The sequence below is a fragment of the Rhipicephalus sanguineus genome, chromosome 4 (genome assembly GCF_013339695.2).
Source record: "Rhipicephalus sanguineus isolate Rsan-2018 chromosome 4, BIME_Rsan_1.4, whole genome shotgun sequence".
Classification (NCBI taxonomy): domain Eukaryota; kingdom Metazoa; phylum Arthropoda; class Arachnida; order Ixodida; family Ixodidae; genus Rhipicephalus; species Rhipicephalus sanguineus.
Genome location: NC_051179.1, coordinates 57,074,878 through 57,100,105, shown reverse-complemented (window position 1 = coordinate 57,100,105; position 25,228 = coordinate 57,074,878). Strand labels below are relative to the sequence as shown.

The following is a 25,228-nucleotide window of genomic DNA, read 5'->3' as shown; positions in this document are numbered from 1 at the left end:
ACTTAGCAAATACGTTGTAGAGCAGTCAGAAACAAAACGTAGCAAATAGCGAACATGAAAAGTGTGAGGAGGAGGCTACGTTCCTTCTACTCCAACGCGAGAAAGTAGCCAGTGTATTGAGCAGTGTAGAATAGAGATAAACCATAACTTTTTCTTCTTGCATATAGGGAAGCAAAATATGATTTGGGTCATACGTGCATTATGACAACATCGTTTGGCCACGCAAGATCTCAACTCTGGAACAATTTCTCTCAGTACAAGAAGAAAACCTTCAAAAAATCTGCATTTACAGGCGCATAACTTAACATGCCCGGGGCATGGTGATGAGTTACGCACAAATTATTTATATTCTATATTTGCCGAGGCAATGGTTTGGCCCGTTTATTTAAGTTAGCGTTCATGATCAGTGTTCATTAATGTTCAATGTAGTGGCCAGGGTGTCGGAACGGAACGAAAACCGAAAACGAAAAACCAAAAAAACGATATTTTCGACCGGAACGAAAACGTAACTGAAACATTATCTATTATTTCGTTCCGGAGTGAAACCGAAATTTTTTCAATCGTTTTTTTGTTTCAATCGTTTCTTTAACGAGAAAACTTCTCAATCCGGAGCTGCTGAGCTCATGCATTGTGAGCATATCTCAGGGTACAGTATTAGCGCGTACCTCAAGCAGGAATTCCAAAGCAAAGATATGTTGAAATTGTGCGAAAAACAAAAACAGTGGCAACCAGAGATGTTTATATTAACGCAAGTGGACTTTTGCGTGCCTGTCACGCAGGCCAGCGTAGAGAGGGCATTGTCGGCGCTGAAGTTTGTTACAGCGAAAGCTGTTATGAGGTCACAACAGCTGATTTTGGCGCCATAGTTGTCCGCCGCCACCGGTGTCCGTGACCGCCATCGCGTGATATAAGAAAAAATTAAATGAGAAACAACTTTCTAGGATCGGATAGGATTCCAACCAGCGCCCTCTGCGTGGCAGTCGGGTCTTCCACCACAGTGACACGCTGGTGCTTGTAACTCCTTCGCAAAAATACTCTGTACAGGCGTCATGTCGGGCAAGGAATCGTGTTAATATATGTAATATAGCGTGGCAGAAGAGGAAAATATTAACCAGTGAACACTAAATGACGTGATGCTTCTGAGGTCGTGCTCACTCCCGTGACACAAAGCATTGAGCCTACTAAAAAATTCGTATTTGTCTTTTGAGAAAATAAATACTATGACTATGAAAATAATACTATGATTTCGTGGTACAGTTACTTCCACTCCTCTGAATAACGTGTTTTACTCTTTCCCACTTTCCTAAAAAGAGGGCAAGTAACTACATCACAAATCCAGTGTTCTTTATGATTACCTTAACTTCAAGTTTTTCCATAAAAAAACCGTTACGAACCGTTACGGAACATTTTTTTTTCGTTCCGGAACAGAAACGGAACGGAACTTTTTGCGGTGGAACGAAACTAAAACCGAAACGAAAAACATTTCGTTTCGACACCCTGGTAGTTGCTATTCTATGCTGCTATGCAGATTGAATGACGACGTCTATGAAAACATTTTTCTTTTTGACATGGACTACAAGGGGCTAAATAAAGCTCCCCCTTTCTTTTTCAATGTCCACAAAAGTGTTTTCATGATTATCGCCAAATTATGCGAAGGTATGCCTACCACACAGTTAACCACTTTACACTCCTAAGAACGAGAATGGACCAAGGGCTCGTTTTCTTTGTTAGACACAAATCAATCAAACTAACGGGGAAAAAAGCCAAGGATGGTATAAGGGCATTACTTGTACCCTGTTAACTCTAGTGTAGTAATTATGCTATAAATTTAAAGAAGTTACACTAAACAAAAAAAAAAAAAGAAACAACATGCCGCCGGTAGGGACCGAATCTGCAACCTATGTTTAACGCGTCCGATTCTCTACAATTTCTGCTACAGCGGTGGTCGTCCTCCCGTCCGCTTTATCGGGTATTTGTATGCATGTAAGCCTGGGAGGGTTATCCATTGCCGCTCATAGCCATGACGACGACTGTGGGACACTTCTTTTTAGGGGCGAAGCACCTTAGGGTCTCGGCTTGTCGGCGTGTCATGTTGTCGTTGCAGTTCATCATAAACAAGTATGCGCCACAAAAATTTGGTAAATCCCACTAGTTGCCGCCGGTCCATACTATGCATATTAGGAGTTAAAGGTCTGTCGTTACTGCCTAAAACATCACGTTTGGATTAGCAGCGGTGTCAGAATCCCCGACCAAATTTATTAAGGCGCTCAAGTTTCTTATCTAAAGCCAGGGACACAAACGTGGATCTCTACGGTAAAGTCATCTATTTGAAACACCACTTCATGGAACATATCTGGAAAGTGATGGTGCTTTACTCGCCACCGGTCCACAAAAAATGAAGAAGGCAACAGTCAGCCCAACAAATAGCCGACGACGTTAGTGGAGCTGAAACACCCTTCCCTACATGCCGTAGGGAACTGACACCGGACTTGTAGGGAAGAAGAAGATTAAGATGACGAACAAGCACCTTAGGGTAAGCTGCATTCCGACGCAGTTTTCCGACGACGCTAGTGAAGCGGAAACACCCTTCCCTACATCTCCGGTTTCAGGCTTGGCACCACTAGTGCCTCATCAAAAAAATTTCTCTCAAAACAATGTGGCGAATTACCTCGGTCAGGCCATTCTTCTTCCTCTTCTGTCTCTTCTTCTTCTGTCTCTCATTGGCCATTAGCACCGATTTTGCTGTGGGAAACACCGTCGCACACTGCATGCTTCGCTCCTGCCCATGTTTCACGTTAGTGGAACTGCAACACCATTCCCTACATGCTTCGTCCCTCCCCAGTTTGGATCCTTTTACGAGCTGTCAGCTGACTAATAAACTAAGGTATGCTACCTGAAAGCATCGAACCTTGCTGCAAATGAATGAGACCCTCGCTATGAATGAACGAAAAAATGGGACTGGATCAAGGGCTCGTTTCCTTTGTTGGGTTGTTTCTAACAAAGAAAACGAGCCCTTCATTTGTTGCAGAATCGACAAATGACATACAAGAATACTATTTGTTTTTACGGAATTGAATAACTAACAGACTCTTCGAAACTAACAGAGTGTGAGTAAGTGAGCGACTCCCGCGAAAGAACCTCGTATTACGATAATTCCGTATAGAAAATTCCGCACATCATGTTGTTAATCACTTTTTTGTAACTTCATGCACAGGCTAAAACATATCAACCAAACCATACTCCGACGTCCTGGCGACATTGCGAGGTACAAGTCTTTGAAGCACACACAGAGCAAGAAAAATCCAGCCAGGTAATGGTTTCAAGAGCAAGCGAGTTTTTTATTATGCTACTGCACCGCCTTGCACCAAAGCTTGTATGTATGCAGCACACATGAACACGAGATTAAAATTCCATTACGGAGTCTTGAAAAAAAAAAAATCCGTAAACAGGGCGTGGGTGCTCGAGCCGACGTTTCGACGAGTGGACTTGTCTTTTTCAAGGCTGGAACTGATTTCCTTAGCTATCGTGTGTGCCTTCGTGCCCTCTCCACCACAAGGGAGAAGGGGAGGGCATCTGCCAGAGTGGGGGTGGGGGAGGGAGAGGCCGCTGTGACGAACTGGGTGAGTCATAAGGAAGGCGAAAAAAAAAAACAGAAAGGAACAAAGAGCGGTGGGGGGGGGGGGGAAGAGGGGAGGGTATACGTTTCGCTGATTGATTGTCAGTGGAAGCTCGGCTTCCACTGACAGAGAGATTTTGTTCCGCGGTTATGGAGACTGCGTGGGGTGCCTCACGAAAAAAAAAATGCTTGAGATCAGTCCCGTCTCTGTAGCTTACCTCTACAAAGCGTTATTAATCGCAATAGGCGAGTAAGCGATGAGACTACCCTTTAACAAAGTTAAACATTTTATTCCTTGTGAAGCCGCTGGCGACATCTTTGATACGGCCGTTTTACACGAACACGCACATTCGTGGCATCATTTTGACTGCGCCGAATGCGAGGACTATACAGCTTCTGTCGTCCTTATAAATATAGCGGTGTACGCTCTTACTTCAGGATAAGTGAACCAGAGAAGTGTTATGCTTGGTCCTTTTTTGTTCGACTTTTATTTCCCACGACAGCAGCCCATATATATTCAGTCAGACATACGTAGTTACGTTCAAACTTTATAACAGCTGACTTTCTCCAAATGCAGGTTCGGCATCCTCGATAAGTGGAAAGCCCGCTACAAGTCTGATGGCTTGAACAGCCTGAAGTACAAGGTCATGGACAAGGCGTTCAAAAAACTTTACACATGGATACTGGCTGACTTAAGATAACCATAGGGAGCCTACTTATAAAGTACCTACACCTATGTTTTAATATTTAAAAACGTTTTTCATCTGTTCTCCTAATTCTACCCATGCTGGTGATTCACTCCAAGGTGCGCAACTTATTTTTTAAAAAAATAAATGGCATTTAGTCGTTAACGCGACACATTTTTACTGAAATCGTTATTCTGGTGAGATAATCGACAAGGAAAGAAAGCGATGGTTCAAATGATTTATGTTCCGATTATATGAAACCAACTGACAACTAAAACCTAAAGTAGTTTACCTATTTAACTTAGAAATCACACCATCTCCCGCTAAAGGGTACCATGAGGCGATGCGAAGCAGTGTTTGGCATGTAGAGCCCGCGTTCCAGAGGTGGAGTGGTGAGGGGGAAAGGGAAGGGGGAGGGGAAGGGAGGGTTGATGTGAAGAGGGTGAGGGGAGAGGCGGAAATGGGAGAGGTGGAGAGATGGGATGGGAGAGGAGGAGTGTAGATGGGAAGTGGAGAGGGGATGGGAAAGGGAAATGAGGGGGAAATAGAAGGGGAAAGGGAAGGGGAGAGGTGATGTGGAGAGGGAAAGGGGAGAGAGGGTGTGGAGAGGGGAAGTGGAGAAGGTTTGCGCATGCGCAGTAAGGGTGGTCACGCCGCACACCACCACCACCACCACCACCACCAGATTGAACTCCGCTATAAGATGCTTCACATCTAATATAGCAGTTATAGCGCCAAGGGCAATGAAATCCGGTGAAAAAGCTATTCTTCGCAGGTAGAATATGAATCAGCTTTTGCACATAACGTAGATGGTACTCTTGCAAACTGTGCAATTCTAATTTCTCAATACTATTGACCTACCACGATGCCGTTTCTCTTGTCCAGTTCATTTGGCATTTGTGTTCACTAGAGCTAACCTTAGAGTGTTAGTCAGCGATCGCAATCGCGGTCATTGGCTGTTGAAATAGAAGATCTTGTCTCCAGCTGGAGTCACGCAGCACACGAATACTGGGACAGGGCAACATACCAATATACAAGCGTATGCTACTTCAAGGATCAAAGCTGACGGAACCGATACTTTCATATGTAACGAACGAGAAGAAAAACAACCAAAGGACTCAATGTCTGTTAATCAAGTTCATATTAAGACCACCAATAATGAAAACCAAGGTAAAGATATAAACGATGCCTCCGGAAATATCAACCGCCAGGGATTCTATAATGAGCACCTAAATTTAAGTGCACGGACATCTAGCATCTCGCCTCCATCGAAATGCGACCGCCGCGGCCGGGATCGAACCCGCCACTTTCCAGTGAGCAGCCTAGCACTGTAGCCACTGTACCACCACGGCGTCCTATGGGAAAGACAGGGTAGGTTACTCGTTTTATCTCAGTATCATGTAGAAATGTGAAAGTAAAAAGAAACTAAAGAAGAAAAAATTGGCGAAGCTTGCACTAAGCTGCGCAAGGCTTGAAAGAGCGAAACTGTGGACGATTGTGTGGACTAATCTGGTTGCTTCTAGGGCGTTTCTAGGCCTTAGCTAGGTGATGCAGGTAGTTTCTAGGTTTCTTCTAGGTCGTTGCTAGGCTTTGGCTAGGTGATGCTGGGTTGTTTCTACGTTGATTATCAGCGCAGAGAGCTTCGAGTTAAACCACAGAACGTAACAGACACGGCATGGACGTCCAAACTGAAGAGAGAGAACCTTGCGCTGAAACCAAGCGTTCGCACCTCTCATAGACCTACGGGCACGTCGTCATTGGCGTAGGCCTTCCATCGATTCGCGGTCTTCTCGCAGCCGCTGTTGCCTTTCCCGTTCCCTAGTAATCCTTCGTTGTACGTACTCGGGGTCTTTGGCTCGCCGCCGTCGCTTCGCAGCCACTTGTTGGGCTAGCTGTTGCCTTATTCCTTTTTAGTGGACCAGTGGTGAGTAGTGTGGTTTGCCCAATTTCTGTGGCACTTACCCGTTTATGATGATGATAGTTTTTTGGTTCGCCAGATAAGGAACGATTTGCTAAACAGCATTGCTGTTAAAAGAAACTGACCGGAGCGGACACAAATGCCGTGATTGGTGGCGCTAGCTTTCACTCCCATGGTGAAATATAAAAAAGCCTTAAGGACTAGGAACTTGGATATGAAAACACCCCCGTAATACTTGAAGCGTTACGACTGTCGCACGCACACGATCAGAGGCGTAGCCAGAAATATTTTCGGGGGGGGGGGGGATGCAACCGTACTTTATGTATGTTCGTGCGTGCGGTTGTACGTGCGCGTGTACATACAGGCAAGCTAAGTTGAAAATTTTCGAGGAGGTTTGAACCTGCCCAACACCGCCCCACCCCCTTGGCTACGCCCCTGCACACGATATTTGTAGCAGTTGTGTAGTAGTGCGACGTGTACACATGATCATTATCTTGACTGCATGGTGTGCAGCTATTGGTCTATTTGCTGAGTTTACTGGTAATGCTGTTTCACTTTTCCGCAACGCGTTGCTTTAAGGCTGTTCCCAAATGAATCCTGCATCGACCCATAGCCTTGCTAGCCCAAAAATAGCTAAAATTGGTTTTATTCGAGGATATATATTTTTAGTCGTGAGAAATCCATACTGAAGATATCAACGTAAAGAAGGGTTCAATCAAAATGGAAAATCGTCCAATAAGGCTGATTTCTGACCTTCATAATCGCCTGCGTGTAGCGCAGTTGCCTTCTTCTTACTCCCAGTATATGCATATAACAAAGCTCATCTTTCTAATGGTTCACTTTTATTTTCATTGCTGAAAGAAACAAATATGCCTTCATCCCACAGAACGTGCACTGAGTATCCGCACGTGCACTGCGGAACATTGTGAAAATAAAGCAACGACAACTGCTTAAATAAGCTACGCGAAAGTCATTGCTCATTGTAGAGCAACGCCCTCTTCATGCGCCTAGAGAGATTAAAGAAGGCGCCTCCTTTGATGTCGGCGGGATGGCGCTTCAACCCTGTGACTCGCAGAGCCATATATACCCTTCGGGAGAGTTTGGCGATTGTTTCATCTCGCCGCTCTCCGAGCTCCGCCCCAGCGCCGCCCTCTTCTCGTGACGTAAACCCTCTTTCCTCGCAGGCGGCGGCGGGCGGCAGTGGCGACAGCGCCAGACAGCGCGGCGCGGAGTACGGCGCTGCCGCGACGGAGAGACGCCGGCGCGCCGCACTTACACGATCGCTGAGGAGCGCGCGTAGGTTACGAAGCTCTTGTGCGAAGCCGCGCGTATTCATGGCGACTGCTCCTCGCATTCAAGCGTGAATTTGTTGCGTGCGATGGGCTGCTGTTGCGCGGTTGGCTGTTCAAACAGCAGCGCGCAGGGTTTTCGCCTTTTTAGGCTTCCGAAGGAAAAAAACTACGACGCCTTTGGATCAGAAACATCAGACGCAGCAAATGGACCCCGACTGACTGCTCCGTGCTATGCGAGATACGTACTTGAGTATTTAGCTTGAATATTGCTGGTATTATAAACAGCGTACCATTAACACAAACATATTATTTGTTGTGCAATGGGGCCCTTTCAGGCGCACAAACTTTAAAAATAATTTTGTCACGCTGAAAAAAAGGAGTTTTATGGTTCGCGTTTAGATCGCTTGGGCAGATTGAAATTTTGCAGCGATCACGCTATAAGTGTCAAGCGTGATGTGTTGCGTTTACGTAATTTATCGCGCGTTCTGAGCACGAGCTTGGGATGTTACCGTGATGTTGTGAGGGAAAGATTTATTTTGTTATCGCAGGTTAGTGCCGCCGCGCGTCAGCTGCGGCGGTTACCTGGCATGTGTTGTACGTTATGTGGTCTGCTTTTCTGTGGCTGTCAGCCTATGGTGTCATTTACCGCTGTGTTGCCGCTTGTGTACTTGCTACCAGTTTCACGCTTAATTCGCGCATGTAAATTAATCTGCGCCTCTGTGCTAAGCGAATGTGCCTTGCGCTTTTTGGTCATGCACGTATAGTGCACAATGTCTGTGCTCGTGCAGGAAGCTCTTCTACTATAGCAAGGGGCCCTCATGTGCTCGATGAAATTTCGTGATTACGAAGTATAGAGCGCGAAGAAGTTGAGCAGAAAAATGATTTTGTAAAGTAAACCAACAGGATGTCCGCTATCAGACTACCCGAACGAGGTATTGTTTTCATTTAACACGCGCCTAAGGGGGGCCCTGCACCTGCTCTGACGAAAACCTTCGATGCCTCAGCAAACGCGAAAATTGACCGCCGTCGTCCGTGGCGTCGGCGTCCCGCGTCGGCGGCGTCAACACGAGGGATGTCAAAAATCATCACGTAATGACGTGACCATACGACCAAAGATTGTGACGTCATCAAGACGTCGAATAACGTGACTTCACGCGATGCCGTCAGCACATGACCAGATGTGGGGTAGAAAGATTGCAGTGCCTCCGATCTTGGAAGCAGTACAAGACAATGTTAGGTCACAAAGCTTTCAAGGTGGGGGGGGGGGGGGCGTGAGGAACAGTACATCAACTGAAGAAAAGAAAGACGGCTTTCGCGTTCGAGTGGTCTTAGGCGAATGCATAAGGGACCCTGTGAGTTCTTTTTTTCTCTTATTAGAGAGCTTTAGTGCTGGGGACTCCAAGCCGCTTCCTTATTCACCCTCTTACGTCTCTTGTACACCCAGCCGCGACCCATGGACTATACAAAGGAACGCAAGGGGCTTACGTACGCAAGGTACTTTGGGGTCCCGGTACTAAAATTCTCTAAGAGGGAATTTTAGGGCTCGAGATCCCCTTGCCGCTTGTGTACGCCCGCTTTTACGCTTTTGTGGCCTTAATACAATTACGTGCGCTGGTATCTCTGTTTCTTTTAAAAGCAGAGCTGTTTAAGCTTGGAGAATCCCCGTTAGAGGCGAATAAAAATTGTCATCATCATGAACCGGCACGCAATCCGTCCTCTTCTTTATCTTCTGCTTTGCTGCCAGAACACGTGCACAGACTTTTCCGGCGCGGTATGCAATGAATCTCACGTAACACTTGTCACGTGACATGTTCCAAAAATCACACCTCTTATATATGCTCGTCACAGAGTCACATCACGCAATACCAATTTTGGTGTATATCAATCTGGCAGAACGGCCGCCATCGCACCATGAGCGTGGCACGTAAGTCGTGCTGTACATGACATGCGTGTCATGATTTTCATAATAACTCCTGTTATTTATGTTCGCCATACGCTCTTGTCAAGCCATACCAATTTTGGTATATATGAAATTAACGAAACGGCCGCAAGAGCACCAATACTGTGGCATGTAAATCATGCTGTACATGATATGCATGTCATGATTTTCATGTTATGACCAGTTATTTACGTTTGTCATACAGCCACATTACGCCATACCAATTTTGGTATGCACCCATGTACGAAACGGCCAGGAGAGCACAAATTCGTAGGCGGCTAGATGGATAGATAGACAGATAGATACGCTCAAAGTCTCAGAAGTTCGCTAAGAAATGCTTCTCATTAAAAAAAACCAAGATAGACGCAAACGCACAGGTCTTCATAGCTCGAAAAGTCACCGATGATCACGATACTCCCTCATGCGAATTCTGAGCGCAGCTTTGTGTTGAGGCAACGCGAACTGTGTTTGAATTTCTGGCTATCCGCGTTGGAACATTCGTTACATATTGCCACAGAAACTGCCAGTGCTGGAGTGCTACGCGCGCCACTCTGTGGATTGCAGGCGTCATCGGCATCCCCGTCACGACAAGCGAGGCAGTAGCAGCGCACCCACCAGCCCTGCATGCGCACGAGCTCCGACCGAAGGGCGAGCACGCATGACGGAGGAAGAAAGCGATGTTAGAGGCCAGTGGCTCGTGATATCGACAGAATCCACGTTCGCTGTCTTTCGTCCTCGTTCGCTCTATCGGTTACGCCGACTACGCCAACGGCGATGCCGAACAGCGCAGGAACAGACGCCTAAGAGCTGCGCTCTAAAAGCACAGCGTGTATCGTAGAACGTCGTGGACTCGAATCGCCGTGCACAACTCAGTTTCACGATGATTTGGACACGCCTAATTCACTCCATATTCTTCATTAAATTTGTCTAACAATGTTCTTGCACAATTTCGCTTTCGCAATTTGTTTAGGAGCGCTAGATTTCACGAATGAACAGCGCGTACATAGCCTCAGCCGTGCGCCCGTCGCGCGGAAAGACTATATATGGCGGACGCCACCGGAGCGGAGGCGTGGCGGTGACGTGAACAGCGTCATCGCCGCGCCGTGAGGTCACTGCCCCGCCCATTCGCCAGACTCTCCCCATCGACGGCTCTGGTGACTCGTAGAGTGCCTCGATGCGCGCGCCCCCGCTTAGAGTGGTGTCAGCTTTTGAAAGGGCAGGTGCCGCCTCCTCGGCCTTGGCGGCCATTTTGAATCCCCCGCCCGGTCACTTGTGCGTGGCGCGCGTTCTGTTTTTTGGTCGGTGCTCGCTTCCCTCCAGTTTTACGGGCTCGCTACCGTCACCATGGCCGGGTGTTGCGTGCCGCAGTGCACCAATCATTCCAGAAACGCTGGGAGCTGTATCGTTTTAGAAGATACGAGGTTTCTTTGGACAGTAAAAATCAAACGTGACAAGCGGCATCCGAAGAACTCATTATGCACTTGCAGCGTAAGTTTCCGGCCGCGGTATTTCGAATGCACATGCAAGGATAACTTCTGCCGGTGTTAACCGTGCGTAATAAATGGCCACACTGATATCAGCTACATGCTTAAAATGCTTTGCTTCACGTGTGCATGAATCCTGCATTTTTCTTCGCAAACATTCTTTACTGCACTTATTTGGTCCTGTATCTGCCTTTGATTTTTGCTTTCGCTATTTTTGTGATATGAAATGTATCATGGAATATATTATGCGTGTTTGTCTGCAGATCAGATCCTTCTTTTTTTTAATAATAATTATTTATGAGAATTTACGTCCCAAGAACCCCGATATGATTATGAGAGGCGCCGTATATAGTGGAAGGCTCCCGAAATTTTGACCATCTGTTGTTCTTTAACGTACACCTAAATCTAAGTACGCGGGCCTCTGTCATTTCACCTCCATCGAAATGGGGCTGCTGCGGCAGGGATTCCATCCCGCAACCTTCGGGTCACCAGTCAAGCACCATAACTAAAACCACGGCGGGTTCTTGTTTTTTATATTCCTTTCCTTGTTTCAAGTACGCCTTCTGTGCTGGTCTGATGTATGTATGTGTGCAGTTAAATGTTTTTTTATCCTTCTCTGTTTCTGTGTTTCAAGGTTACATTTTCGTCCTGTCTTAAATAATTACGCAGTTCCTGTTTTTTAAATGCGAATGCATTTCTTAGTCGGGCTATGTCAGGCGTCCGGCGTTGTCCGCGCGCCTCTCCGCTCTCACTCCCTCTCCCATAGCAACAGCTGCGGGCGCGTGCGCTTATCCTCGCCCCTAGCAACTGGAGCAGGTGGTGCGGTCGGAGTAGCGGAGAGTGAGTGGAGAGGAGGAGCGTGCTCTGGCGTGTGAGGGCGCTCGCATCGCGGGAGCTCGGCGGAGCTCCCGCGTGTGTGGAGAGGGTGTAGGAGAGGGTAGATGCAGTGCTTCGCCGCTCCTTCTCTCGCCGTTCGCTCTCTCTCCTCCCTGCGCCACGCCTCATTGCAGTGCGTTTGAAACGCGTTTGTAGCTTTTGTGCTGCCTTGGCACAGCCTGAAAAAAGCGCGTTCTAAACGCGTTTGTGCTGCATTGAAGGCGGTGGCAACATCCCTGAGGTGATTACGAACGCACATAGGAAGCGCTCGTTGAAAGAGGCGCCCAAAAGGGAGAAACTTCAGCGCGTCGATGTGCCCAGCTTTACGCCATTAGAATTACTACGCCGTGTACTCTCGGCACAAGAAATGCATTCGCATTTCCTCACGATTCCCTTCGGGGAGGTGGGGGCATTTTTTTATTCATTTACGATCACTGTGAAGCGACTAGTGGCAGTTGTGTTTTATTGTGTAATTTGCGTTTTATTTGTCTAATTGTTTCTGTAAGCGCAGCATTATTGCGCACAAATAAATCGCCTGTACACTGGATAATAAAGCGCGCGCGCGCGCGCGCGCGCGCGCACACACACACACACACACACACACACACACACACACACACACACACACACACACACACACACACACACACACACACCACACACACGCACGCACGCACACACACACACACGCGCATATTCAGTATCTCATTTCTTTGAGCAAGCATAATTTATTTATTAATAATGTAAGCCCTGAAGGCTCATACAAGAATGCGCATACAAACAGTTCTCGCGAAGCGTCTATACAAAAAAGACGAATGAAAACAACAAGAAGACGGAGAAGCATTGTGTACAGTAGAAACGCTATGTCAGTAAAAAAAAATACAATAAACAAAGTCAAGTTCTACAATGAGTACGTCACGGAAAACCAGTTAATGAAATAAAAACTCACAGGCTCCCTTGTGCGTTCGCTTAAGACAGCTCGAAAGCGAAAGCCATCTTCTCAGTTTTTTGCGCACAAAGCGCAGTTTTGCATTGCCTCCAAGATCGGAGGCACCTCACCTGGTTTTGCACTGCCTACGCGATCTGCCCACTTTTGACCAAGCTACGATGTCATGTGATAACGGCATCATATGACGTCACGCCAAAATTTGTGAAGCCATGATGACGTCATAAGGTGACGCCATCACATGACGATGATTTTTTGTATCCCTCGTCCCCAACGTCGTGGTACGCTGACGCCGTAGACGCGGGACGCCGACGGTCAAATTTCGCGTTTGATGAGGCATTTAAGGCTTTCGCCTTAAAAAATACGTCCGCCACGGTGGTATAGTGGTGACGGAGCTCGGCTGCTGCCCCGAAAGTCACGGGTTCGATCCCGGCCGCGGCAGTCGCATTTAGGTGGACGCGAAATGCTAGAGGCCCGTGTACTGTGCGATGTCAGTGCAGGTTAAATGACACCAGATGGTCAAAATTCATGCAGCCCTCCACTACGGCGTGCCTCATTATCATATCATGATTCTGGCAAGTAAAACCCCAGATATTATTATTAAAAAAGAGACAAATAAACGACGCCGTGCATCTGCCGCACAAAGTGTGAAACAGTATTGGAAACACTCAATAATATGTGCATGCAATTGGGCATGCGAGAAAACCTGCAGATACACAAAAAGGAACTGTAGATACAAAAAGAAGGAAAAACGCACTGATACTGCGCGCATGCAAAGTTTTACGGCATACTAATCAACAATGTATTCATCGTTTTCAGAAGGACTCAAGGTGCAACTCGAGTGCCGATACAGTAGCGGCTACAGATTGTGAGCAAGAAATGTCGGCAATAATAATAATAAAGAAGCTTTCGTTTCATTTTAGCAGGATATTCGCACCATACTGCCCCTCGGCCCTTTATTCTGTGTACAATATGTACGATGCCATTTACAATAAACGAGTGAATTGTTGGCAAACTTAGCAAAATGAGCCACCTTAATCGCACTTAGGTAGCTTCGCAACACTAAAGCCACCTTAATCGCACTTAGGTAGCTTCGCAACACTAAAAAGCAGTATATGTATACAAATAATTTAAACGATTGTTTGTGTATTTGGAATGCAGAGCTTACGAGAAAATTAAGTAAGGCTTTAGACTTTGTCGTTTCCGGCGTAAGGAAGAGGATTGATTTTCAACACAACACTCTAAGCCGCAAAGGACGAAAAGGGGTCTGTGGTTCGTCCTTTTGGGGGGTAACTGCACTGCCACAACCATTACTCCCTAAAGGATGAACGAGTCGTCCTTTAGGGAGTAACTGTCAGGGGACGAACTGTTAGTCCTCAGTTGTTTTGAGGGACGAAATGGCGGGGTGTAAAAGTTACCCCTTTTAGGGAGTAACTGATTTATTCCTCTTTTTGCATGGTAGCTGCGTAGGGACGAACTGTTACCCCTGGTGGGACTAACAGTTGATCCTTCTCGATTAAAAAAAAAATCTTATAACAGTTACTGGTTGCATTACCGAGAATTTTGAGGTTGATACACGCATTTGACGACATATACAATTAACACGCAGAAATAAATTCAGAAGTAAACTACAGAAAATTCACAACAAACACACAGGATTCGAACTCGTGACCATTGAATCAGCAGTCGCGTACGCTAACCATTATACCATACGCCAGTACGTAGCAGAGTGAATATTACCGGGGCTATATATGTACAGGCACCGTCTGGAAGCTGCGCGTTCTGCCATGTTAGTGACAGTAGCAAGATTCCTTATATTAGACTTCAGCCTTCAGTGTTTCGCACGCAACCATTCGGTGATGACGTTCATGAAAATGTAAAATGCGTTGGATTGGTTTTTCTGCGCGCGTGTTTCGAGCGAATTTGGGCGCTTGATGAATGTATGTATACGTTCTCATATATGCTCTCATCGCTGTTCCAAGCTTACTCGCTTCTCACTGTACAGAACACGGTTGGTTATATCGTTCAGCGAAAATGTCTGTTTAATGACAGAAAAAGGAAAACGTCTAAAGGAACAACCAAGTTTATTCAACGACTCGTGTCAATTCTGCAGCATCGCGCGTACACATAAATTCAACAACTTTGTTGAATACAGAAGATCGGATTGCTTCTCTGCATTATAGGAGAGACAATGAAAACTGCAATGTTTTATCCGAATGGATGCTGTCCAGCCGACGTCAGGAAGTGCAACAGCACCATCGACAGCTGCTGAGAGCGTGTTCGTAGCTGCAAGATGTTGAAGACGTTTCTCAGGAGGCGCAACGCTCTCATTCATCGATTTCCTGAAAAAGTATAATTGCAGAAGCATTAATATTTCCGGCAGAACTCTTCGTGCGCTTGCAGTTACGTCACATGGCGTCTGTTAGAAATGCTGCATGCGTAAAAATTAGACGGAAACTGCTCTTTTACAGAACCTTTTAGTGCAACAGTTCAGAATGTGTTATGAAGTTCAAAAAACCCGTCCTCGAGTTTAACGTTTCACGCTTTCACAGCCACACGCTAGTGGGCCCACTTATTTATCAATAAAGCTTGCTCTTCAATTGAGAGACAGAAAAATTAAATGATTCCTATCATCGCTACAAACGAGCGAAATCGCCGATGCCGTCGCCGACTGCCTTTGTTAGCGATGGTAAGCCTTTAGCTAGTCATGCTATTTTTACAGCCAATCTTCCCAAATGACTTGTTTACCTTGCAATAGAAAATATTGTGCGGAGTTTACGTGAATTTTCTTTTAAAAAGTCGCGAAAATTTCTGGTAAACAACGTTTATTTGGGCAGCACTGAAAACAAAACTATTTTTGAACAGCTGTACTTGCTACAGCTGAGGTTACCGAGCCTTCACCGAGGTTACCATGTTTCGATGGCCCAACCATCATGCTTGTAATTCTAGAGCCGGCGGGGCAGCACTCGCGACGCCGTATAGCGCGAGCTCATCAATCATGCGTGTTTTGTTCGCGCAGAACATGAATGTTAAACAAGCAGTTACCGTTACATATGAACTGCACACAGGTAAATTCACGCGGAGTGATGGCAGCCTTGTTTGCACTCACCTCTCAGGCGATGCACCAGTCGGCGCGTAGCATTTCGATAGCGTAGCACTTCATTCCAGTAGCGGATCACGTTTACCACAGCGCGAAGATGATTCAGTGCACCACAAGTCACAGCAATCGCAACCACGAAACGAGAACACATCCACAACACACTGCAAACCCGCCGAGTCATTGCCTGCCGCACATACGACGAGAACACCACGCCGCGCATTGATACAGCTCGGGCGCGAGCACATTTTTTTTTTGTGTGTGTGGGAGCTTTTTCGCATTTGTTTATTATTATGCCATATAAACGATATTACTTTACTTCTGCCGCAGTTGCCGTAGTTTACAAGACCGTTTACGTTTAAATAAACTGTTAACAGTTCATTTCTTTAGCGGACTCTTTGAATACGCGCATGCTGACCATTCGTTCGAGGCCGCCACTGCGCCGGAAAGTTCCGTGGGAGTAAACGTTGCTCGCTGTGGTCTAACAGTTCCTCCCTCACTTTGCACACGGCACCATCGCCTTGCAGTTAATCCCTCCGGGGACTAACTACCTGTTGCGGGGACGAAATGCAGCACTTACTCCCATTTCGCACCTTTGCGGCTTAGAGTGAACAGAGTCTACGTCTACCTCTAGCGCATAACACATGCACAGGCCGTCAGCTTCCATGAATTAAATGCTTCCTTAATAAACACTTAGGCAACAGCAGCAATATAAAAGCTGCCCAAGCTTCAAAAAAGAAAAGAAGAAGAGAAAGCTCACTAGCGCGCACTTATTCCGGACGTATCGGCGCACCGCAAGCGCTTTGTGTAGCGCGTTTCGCATGCTGCCGAGCTGCGGCGGGATTCGCAATGGCGGCCGTCGTAGCAGACGACGCGCCTGTCCTCACCCTCAGCGGAGCGCGCGGGCATCAAGGCACCCTAGTGACTCGGTATTTTTTCTGCCCACCGTCTTTCTAGCGCGCTTTATGTGCGGTGCTTCTCAATTGCACGGATAATTATTTTAATCATATTATACGAGCAGCAAAGCATACAGTGGGAGCTAGGGACTATGTTTCTTTTGAGCCTTGCCTACGCGCCACTTAATTGCGAGTACAGTTAGGCTTCAGCGCACCGTCTCATCGCCACCAAGCAAAGCGGTTGTTAGTATTGCCACGAGCGCTTTTTTTTTGTCATTTCTATGTAACTAGTCCGTTGCACACGTAGCCGCCGCCTTGCGCAAGCCGCGCCCTTATGTCTAGGAACCTTCCAGATTATCTTAGAATCTTCTGATGGCTTGAGCGCGCAAACGCGAACAGTTGAGATTATTCTCGAACTAACGCGGCCACCAGCGATAAGGCTCGAATCTTCAATGCTGCATATATAAATGCTGACGTGCATTACCGCAGAGCAGTTTTATCGACGGCCGACGCTCTGTTCGCCGCTATCAGGGTACAGTGTGTAATGCTGTAGTTTGACTTTTCGCTTCCCGGCCACATGTTCGGCCAAATGAAAAGTTTCATCATGAATACGCCGACTGCTGCCTTCATCGACGTCACGACCCCGTGACAGTATACATAGTCCAGAGTATCTGAAAGGTCATGTTAGGTTATAAATTTAATGTCAGCTCATGTTACAAATGATCTCTATTTCCTCCCTAATTGCTCTCTGTGTTATTGGCGTTTTATTAATTTTTAGACGTTTTGCTGCTCTTCTTTTTTCTCTCACGCAGGTGCTTTTTTTTAATTTAGGAACTGTCTTTACATTTTGCCGTACCACAAAAACGGCGAAAAGACCACAGACTAACAGCTACAAAAAATGTAGCTTGTGTGTGTCTGAGGCACAACGTAAGGAACTACATGACTGAATATCAAAAGCGCATTCAATAGTGAAGGTGGTAACAGTGTTTATGCACATAAAGATACATCAAAAAGCAGCTATAGGAGTAAACCTTCATATGCATGGCATTAAAATGTTAGAAGACTTAAAAACAGTGTCCCAAAAAAATGCGAGAAATATGTAGAATAAAAGTTTCCACAAATAAAGTATTCTAGAGGTATTTCGACATCAACTTAAAAAAAGCAGAAAAGTATTTATACAGGACAGTACAAAGTATTGTTTGAATTCCTTTAGTGTGTGTGAGAGAGAGAGAGAGAGAGAGAGAGAGATAAAAGCGAAGGAAAGGCAGGGAGGTTAACCAGGTTGCACCCGATTTGCTACCCTACACAGGGGGAGGGGGAAGGGGAGAAAAAAGAATAGAGAGAGCAAGGAGGAAAGAGAGAACAAGTAATACGCGCACACACATCAGTGTTCGCCACACACACAGAGACAGTCCCAACAGAGAAATATGACATCGGTTCCTCTGAGGTTGTCTAAAAGTATACGCGTTAAAAAAGGCTTGCGAGGACTGGCTCCAAGGAATCCAGAACTTGTAGAGCACATTGAGCTGATGGAGTGGTCAATCCGTTGAGGAGAGTGCGCATCGTGGTCATGAGAGACCTCAACACAACGAGGACTTGTAGGTTTTTGTCGTGGCAATCATCTGTGGACGAGGTGTACATTGCGGGCCATTCTGCATCGGCTCTCTATGAGCGCGCAGTGGTGGCAGTGAGGGGCCAGCGACATCCGCCGGCCGCTTTTAAAGCCTCTGCGTCTTTCCGGCTCTCCGATTGTGATGCAGTGGGCGGTGGTGGTGGTGGCGGCAGTGGTGGTAGCTGTCGCTTCAGAGAAGTCTGACAGCCTGTCGGAGTAGGAGGTAGCGTTGTCCGTCCAGATTGGGCCGCAGTAGTCTTAGACCTTCGTCGCCGACGCGAGCGTCGTTGTCTATTTCTCACCACATCAGCAGCCTCTTTGTGCGTTGTGCCGTCCCGTACCATCTGTTTCATGACGCTCCATTCTTTTTTCACCAATGGACAGTCCCTTGATGAGGCTTCGTGTGGCCCATGGCAGTTGGTACACTTCAGCGCAGTTGCTCGGCAGGATTCCGCATTGTGTGGCTCTGCACAGCGGGGGCAAACCGCCACGTTCCTGCAAACTCCGCATACGTGACCGATTTTTTGACATTTACGGCACTGGAGTGGCCTTGGTGTAAACGGACGGACCACGTGACGAAAGTGTCCCACCTTCACGTGGGATGGCAATATGTCTCCTTTGAAGACAATCTTTACGCAACGCGAGTTGCCCAGACGTGAGACTTGGACGATGTTGCTATGGTCACTAACTTCCTTGATGAGCGTTGGAAGGTCGCCACAAGGAATGGAGATGTCGACATCGTATATGACACCTACCACCATGTCCTTGTTAAGTGGAAGGTGAGCTCGAACCTTGATACCGTCGAAGTCTGTGACCCTGGTCAGAGCAAGCAGAGATGCTTGGTGTATAACGTCCATGGCCAAGACATTCTTGCGGGGGTTGACTCGAACATCCTTGATTTCGTTTGGAGCCAGAGACTCGAGTTTCCTCGAGATGGTCTGCCGATTCAGGTGTCTCAGATTGTCCGATGGCGTAACTGGCACAAATAGGACGGTGTAGTTCGTTGAAGCCACCTTCGGCTTCACAGTAGATGCGGTTGAAGCTGGTGAAGCACCCATAGATCTTCGTTTTGGTTTACGACTGTAAACAGGGGTGAATTCATCGTCGGAATCGTCACTGCTCACCGAATACAGTTCGGTGGACTCGCTGTCGGCGTCGCTGAGTTCGCTGTTCCGTTCCCTCGAGGGGCCCGCCGACGGCGGAGGCATGCCTGGAGGGTGTGCAGGCCAGTCTACTTTCAGTGTAGCCAAATAAAATACCGATGGCTACGCGAGGAACATGAAAAATCACCAAAAACTGTCACCCGGTAAACAAAACGCTGTGCAAGAGGCACACGTATACTTCGTCGTCGTCCCCTTTAGTGTGAGGGTTTATATGTTACCATATAACTTGTTTGGCATGTAATAAGGATCGTTCGCATTATGATTTGCAGAGTTTAATTAGCGTGGTTAGTTCAGGATGAAAGAGCAATCAATTGTTAAACGTTTAAAAGTACCCACTTATGGCCGCTACACAGGTTAAACACATTTCTTTGAGCGAAAAGATAGAGAGAGAAAATAGGTGGACAAATTAGCAAAAAGCAACTACAAGATCTAAAAACGTTAATACTATGATCCAATGTATTTGTTGTGTCAAAGTACGGTTATTAGGGTCAGAGGTAGACGCGGAATTCCCAGAGAAAATGTTGGGTAGTTACGCAAATGAGGACCGACAGTTGCAGCCTATGCTAAACGTGGAAATGAGACGTGGTTAGTTCAACCACCGTGCTATAATTTACGTAAAAGATAATGCGTAATGTACATATGCTTTCTCGCGATATTTTTAAATTCATTAAGGCAAAAGCCTGATATGTTCAGTTAGTCTAAAAATCAGGGTGTAGTTAGCACCAGCACAAATGGTAAGGAAACAAAACGCTCCAGCGTTTTTCACTATATTTTGCGATGGCTACTGAGTTCTTGAATTTGTACGACTGTATATATATATATATATATATATATATAATATATATATATATATATATATATATATATATATATATATATAGTCAGGTTGGTCGAATCTTCCGACGTTGTGCTATATGCTAAACTGCTTTGGTCCTACTGATGCCCTGCATCCGCAAGGGGAATCTTATGAAGAGTCAGTAAAGATGCATTAGAGAATACAAAGGACTCTTCATTTGAGCATGCTATTAAGACCATATATATATATATATATATATATATATTATATATATATATATATATATATATATATATATATATATATATAGTATATATATATTCTGTTCTGTTCTGTTATCTTACCACTATGTGGAAAGGTGTAGCCGTCACCAGCAATGGTGACAACAACTCCTTCATTTATTTCTATTTCAATAAAAAAAAAAACGAACCACATAACCAAAAGTGTGGCTCAAGGTGCGTGAGCTGGGCGTTCACTTTGTTTTTTATTGCGATAGCAATATATGGACACTCACGGCGAAAACTAAAGCAGAAGGAAACATTCCGAAGCACCCGACCGTGGGATTCGAACCAGCGACCCCTCGCTCCCCTGCGCGCTGCGTTAGACAACTCACCAGGCGTCATGCATGTCCGGCAAAATAACAGTGAGCTATTTATATACACCATTTTACCGCTGGTGGTGCGCAGATCACTTAGAGCTTGAGCGTGTTTTCTATCACGCAACGAACCTACATTTTTCTTTCACTTTGAAAAACTGCCCTTGAGACGCGCACGATAAAGTGGCCCCTTCTGTATCCACTCGTGATATGAATGAAAGAAAGGAACAACCGGGTCCACCATTGCGTCAGACGACCCCGTGTGGCAGAAGACGCAGAGGGGACACTCCACACGCCGCAGTTAAAAGGAAAAGAAATATCTAAGAGCATCTGATTCTTCATTGTGGACCACTTGCAGCGCGTTGCTCAAGCACAAAGACGTAACAACTGTGACAGTTACGCTTGTCCTGTGTATATACCTGTGCGTTCTTTTCGGGCGTCCTGCTTTGTGCTTCAGCGGCGCGCTGCAAGTATCGAGCTGCTTGTTGTTCTTCGAGTGGCGTTCCAATTTCTTGGTATCGCAGTCATTGCTTCGCCCTTGTGGTGAAACGGTGAATTTTTTGTGATAGCACGAAGCCTAGAGGATAAAGAAGAAGCGGCAGAAGGTCTCCAAGAAAAGTTGTTTACAACCAACACTGCAACCACAATTAACGTTAGGCAAGCACCACCAACACAACTGATCTTAGGCAACAGTTGTTGCAATTGATTTATGGGGGATATGCACCGCGTATTTGCTGGCTAAGGGTTGTTGCACCGTGAGCTTCAGCGTTTGTCTCCAACAAAAATTCTGCAGGGTGCATCATGTATTTGCCTGAGACAATTCGGTAGACTCTGAATCACCTGTGGCGCACACCCGCATACCATGAGCCTTGGTATGAGGGTATGCGCCACACGTGATTGGGGAAGGATACTAGGAACGCTTAGTCAGAGCGCCATCAATGATCTAACGGCTGACGATGAAAACTACAGTATCAGACCTGTCGAAGCGGGGGGAGGAAGATGAGTTAAGTGGGGAACTACACAGTGGTGTCGAACTAGGCCTTTGCTTTAAAAGTATTATTTTTACACTGACACTTTGAGCTGTAAAACGAGGGGGCGTACGAGAACGTAGACAGGGAATCGCTGCGGGATATTTCAGATGAACAACTGCATTCTCAAGCAGCAATCGTCACGTCGAAATAATTAAATCTTATTCGTTTTTTTATTTTGTTTATTTCATCCTTATTTATTTTCCGACTCGTGTCGGGGCATCGATACATATTTCATTTGTTTAGAACACACTGCGGCAGAGGAGACTAAGAATGTGGGGTTTATGCTATAAAAATTACAGCGCAACGTATATTAATGCAGTGTCAGTACAAAAATTTCAACTCGAGTAATCGAACGCGTGTAAGATCAGTTCAACGTTGTATATATAAGTTCACTACACTAATGGTAGAACGATGAGAATATAATGACCAACTTTTAAAAAGTCACTAAGACCTACGCATTAAAAAGAGGCTTGGTATCACACTGAGAAATACCTACATTACAAAATGGTAAGCGGGGGAGGGAGAGGTAACGCATTCTAATCTTTGACTCTGCGTAAAAAAAAAAGGGAGTTCATAAAGGTGCGTGCAAAATAAGGTTCTAAGAAGTGATCGTGATGACCACTGAAGGAACGCGGCGTAAAGGTTATTAATTACGTCCGTACAGGTATTGGAGAACTGATGTATAGTTGGTAGAAGAAATTATGTGGCTTTTGTTCGAATTTAGAGTTAAGGAAGGTAATTGTCACGCATACGTTACGACGACGAGTCTGCTAGTTTATACTCGCTAAAAATGAACTTAAACCTCATGACTTTGTTCGAGTTGATAGTATGAAAACGTCATTGCCACGCACTTGTGTTAAAAATGAAACATGGAGACGGTGTCTGGGTAATTTCAAATCTGTCTTCCTCTTTTATAGCGTAAGGATCCCGGGCGATACAAGCATGCTCATGTAGTTGCAAGACACATATTTTCTACGTGAGCAGCTTAACCTCGGAAGCTCGGTTTCAGGGTTTACTGTACCTAGTTTCATTCTAGTCACCGTTAGTTCACTTTTCTTGCGTTGGCATTCAGAACATTGGCCATCATCTATCACTGTCAAGCTAAACCTTACATGAAAGGGAGGAAAGATTCTGAGCTGCCTTGGTCAGAACCAGCATGCACAAAAAAAAAGAAAACAAGGAGGGCTCATAATTATTAAATTGAGATATTGCCTAACATCTCACGTCTCACCAAGTTAGAGTAGCTATACCCGCATTGGGAATGCTTCATATATTGTCGATGTTTCGTTTTATCTTAGTTCATGACACATCGCAAATGCTCTCAAACGGGTAATTTAGCAGAGGAAAGCTGGAAAGGGCGTGGTCCGAAGATCTGCGACACGCTTGTAATCCAGCCAGATGCCCTTAGGCTGTCCCTGCACTCAAAGGCATTATTACCCGAAAGAGGAGTAACGGAGACCGATAGGCGCGCGACGAACGGATAGACCGTTGAGGAGCAACCGCAGGGATGCGTGCCGTGTGCTAACTAGTCAGTCTGCAAAGGGATCAACCGGACGGGGCATGCAGGCCGTGTGCAGAGATACGTTGCGTGTGCAAACCGTTGTCAAGGGAACTAAACCGCCCTCCTATAGCTCTTGGGTCAGACGTCCCACTTGTTTTCGTGGTGGCGCGGTGGCGGTTGTGTCACGCTTGGAGCTTTCGACAATGTAGCAACTACGCCGCGGTGCCTTCGATAGCCACGTATGCGTAGATGAGTGTGTGGTGCTGCTTTTACGTTTTGCCGCACCCATGAAGTCTGGAGCTGGTCTCGACACTCCGTGGCACCTCGCTGTACACAGGGGTGGCCCAACTGCGCTCATTGCGCCATTTTGATACACTCCCATATCCCTGTGATAGATAGATAGATAGATAGATAGATAGATAGATAGATAGATAGATAGATAGATAGATAGATAGATAGATAGATAGATAGATAGATAGATAGATAGATAGATAGATAGAAAGAAAGAAAGAAAGAAAGAAAGAAAGAAAGAAAGAAAGAAAGAAAGAAAGAAAGAAAGAAAGAAAGAAAGAAAGAAACGCTCAAAGTGCCTTGGGTTCGCATTTATAACAATTTTATGCGGAGTACATGCACCTGCACGCCGAGTAGATTAGCATACCAAACCGCCTCTCTGCCTTGCGTTCCTTGAGATGAATTCATTACATGCCTTCGCTTGCAGTTCCTGGAACGTGTATATCTCATAAGATGGATGTCAATGACATTTTAAAAGTATGAAGAATATTTCTCGGCAGGAGTGCCAAACATCCTGGCTAAGTTAACGCTGTCGTCATTGGTTAAATATTAATTAGGCGCACAAGGAAAGCGGGAAGATATGACGTTCCAGTTGACGTGTCCTCTTGAGCGATCCGTCTTCCAAGCGAAAGCTACTTCCAGCTGATACTTTAGCTGTCCACTGCTTATGCTCGGAGGATGTGCCACATTGCTCAAATATTGTAGATACCAGAAATGTTTATAGAGGTAGGGAAACAGGAAAAAATATGTATATGTTACTCTCATATTAATTGGAACTAACAGACAGAAAAGCCAAGGAAAGTAATTGGATGTTATTTGTAGTAATTATGATGTAAATGTGAAGAACGTAAACTGCACGAAAAGACAACTTGCCGCCGGCAGGCAGAAAAAGAATGTTCCACACTCGCCGCCAAGGCTACCAGCGGCGCTGACTAACACTCCTCGGATTAACCATATACACCATATACACCATATATACCATATATACCATATATACCATATATACCATATATACCATATAAAGTGCACGGGAGGATGACCGCCGCCGTAGCTCAGTGGTAGAGCATCGGACGCGCTATTCGAAGGTCACAGGTATTGTCCCTGCCGGCGGCAAGTTATCTTTTCGTCCACTTTACTTTTCTTCACATTTACATCATAATTACTATACATAACATCCCCTATACTTTCCTCGGCTTTCTTGTCTGTTAGCTCCAATTAATGTTGTGTCTAGCAAAGAAAAACGAGCCCTTAATCTTCCCTTTCTTTACTTTCATACCGAAAAAGGCTTGCGACTATGGATATCTATTCCTGCTTCCTTATATTCTGTTTTGTTGCGACGAAAGTTTCCCTAAAGGCCCGATACTTTGCACGTATTACACTTGAAGTCTTTCTGAAAACTATTCCTACAGACATAGCTCTCAATGTAAATTTGCTACTTAAAAAAATTGAGTTATTGGGAACGCGGGACGTAAGAGAACAAGGCATGCAA

The 25,228-nt window shown here is 45.8% G+C and overlaps 2 protein-coding genes across 2 annotated transcripts in view; both read left to right on the top strand.

The window, feature by feature from the left end:
• The window catches only part of LOC119390029 (beta-1,4-N-acetylgalactosaminyltransferase bre-4), a 33,198-nt gene extending 28,726 nt beyond the window's left edge, over window positions 1-4,472 (top strand). The window contains exons 7-8 of the mRNA XM_037657535.2: window positions 3,215-3,310; window positions 4,194-4,472. Coding sequence (XP_037513463.1) covers window positions 3,215-3,310; window positions 4,194-4,317 — 220 coding nt within the window. The 3' untranslated portion in view covers window positions 4,318-4,472. The remainder of the gene's footprint in view (window positions 1-3,214; window positions 3,311-4,193) is intronic.
• LOC119390031 (beta-1,4-N-acetylgalactosaminyltransferase bre-4) overlaps window positions 1-25,228 on the top strand; it is a 211,276-nt gene that overhangs the window by 70,489 nt on the left and 115,559 nt on the right. The window lies entirely within an intron of this gene.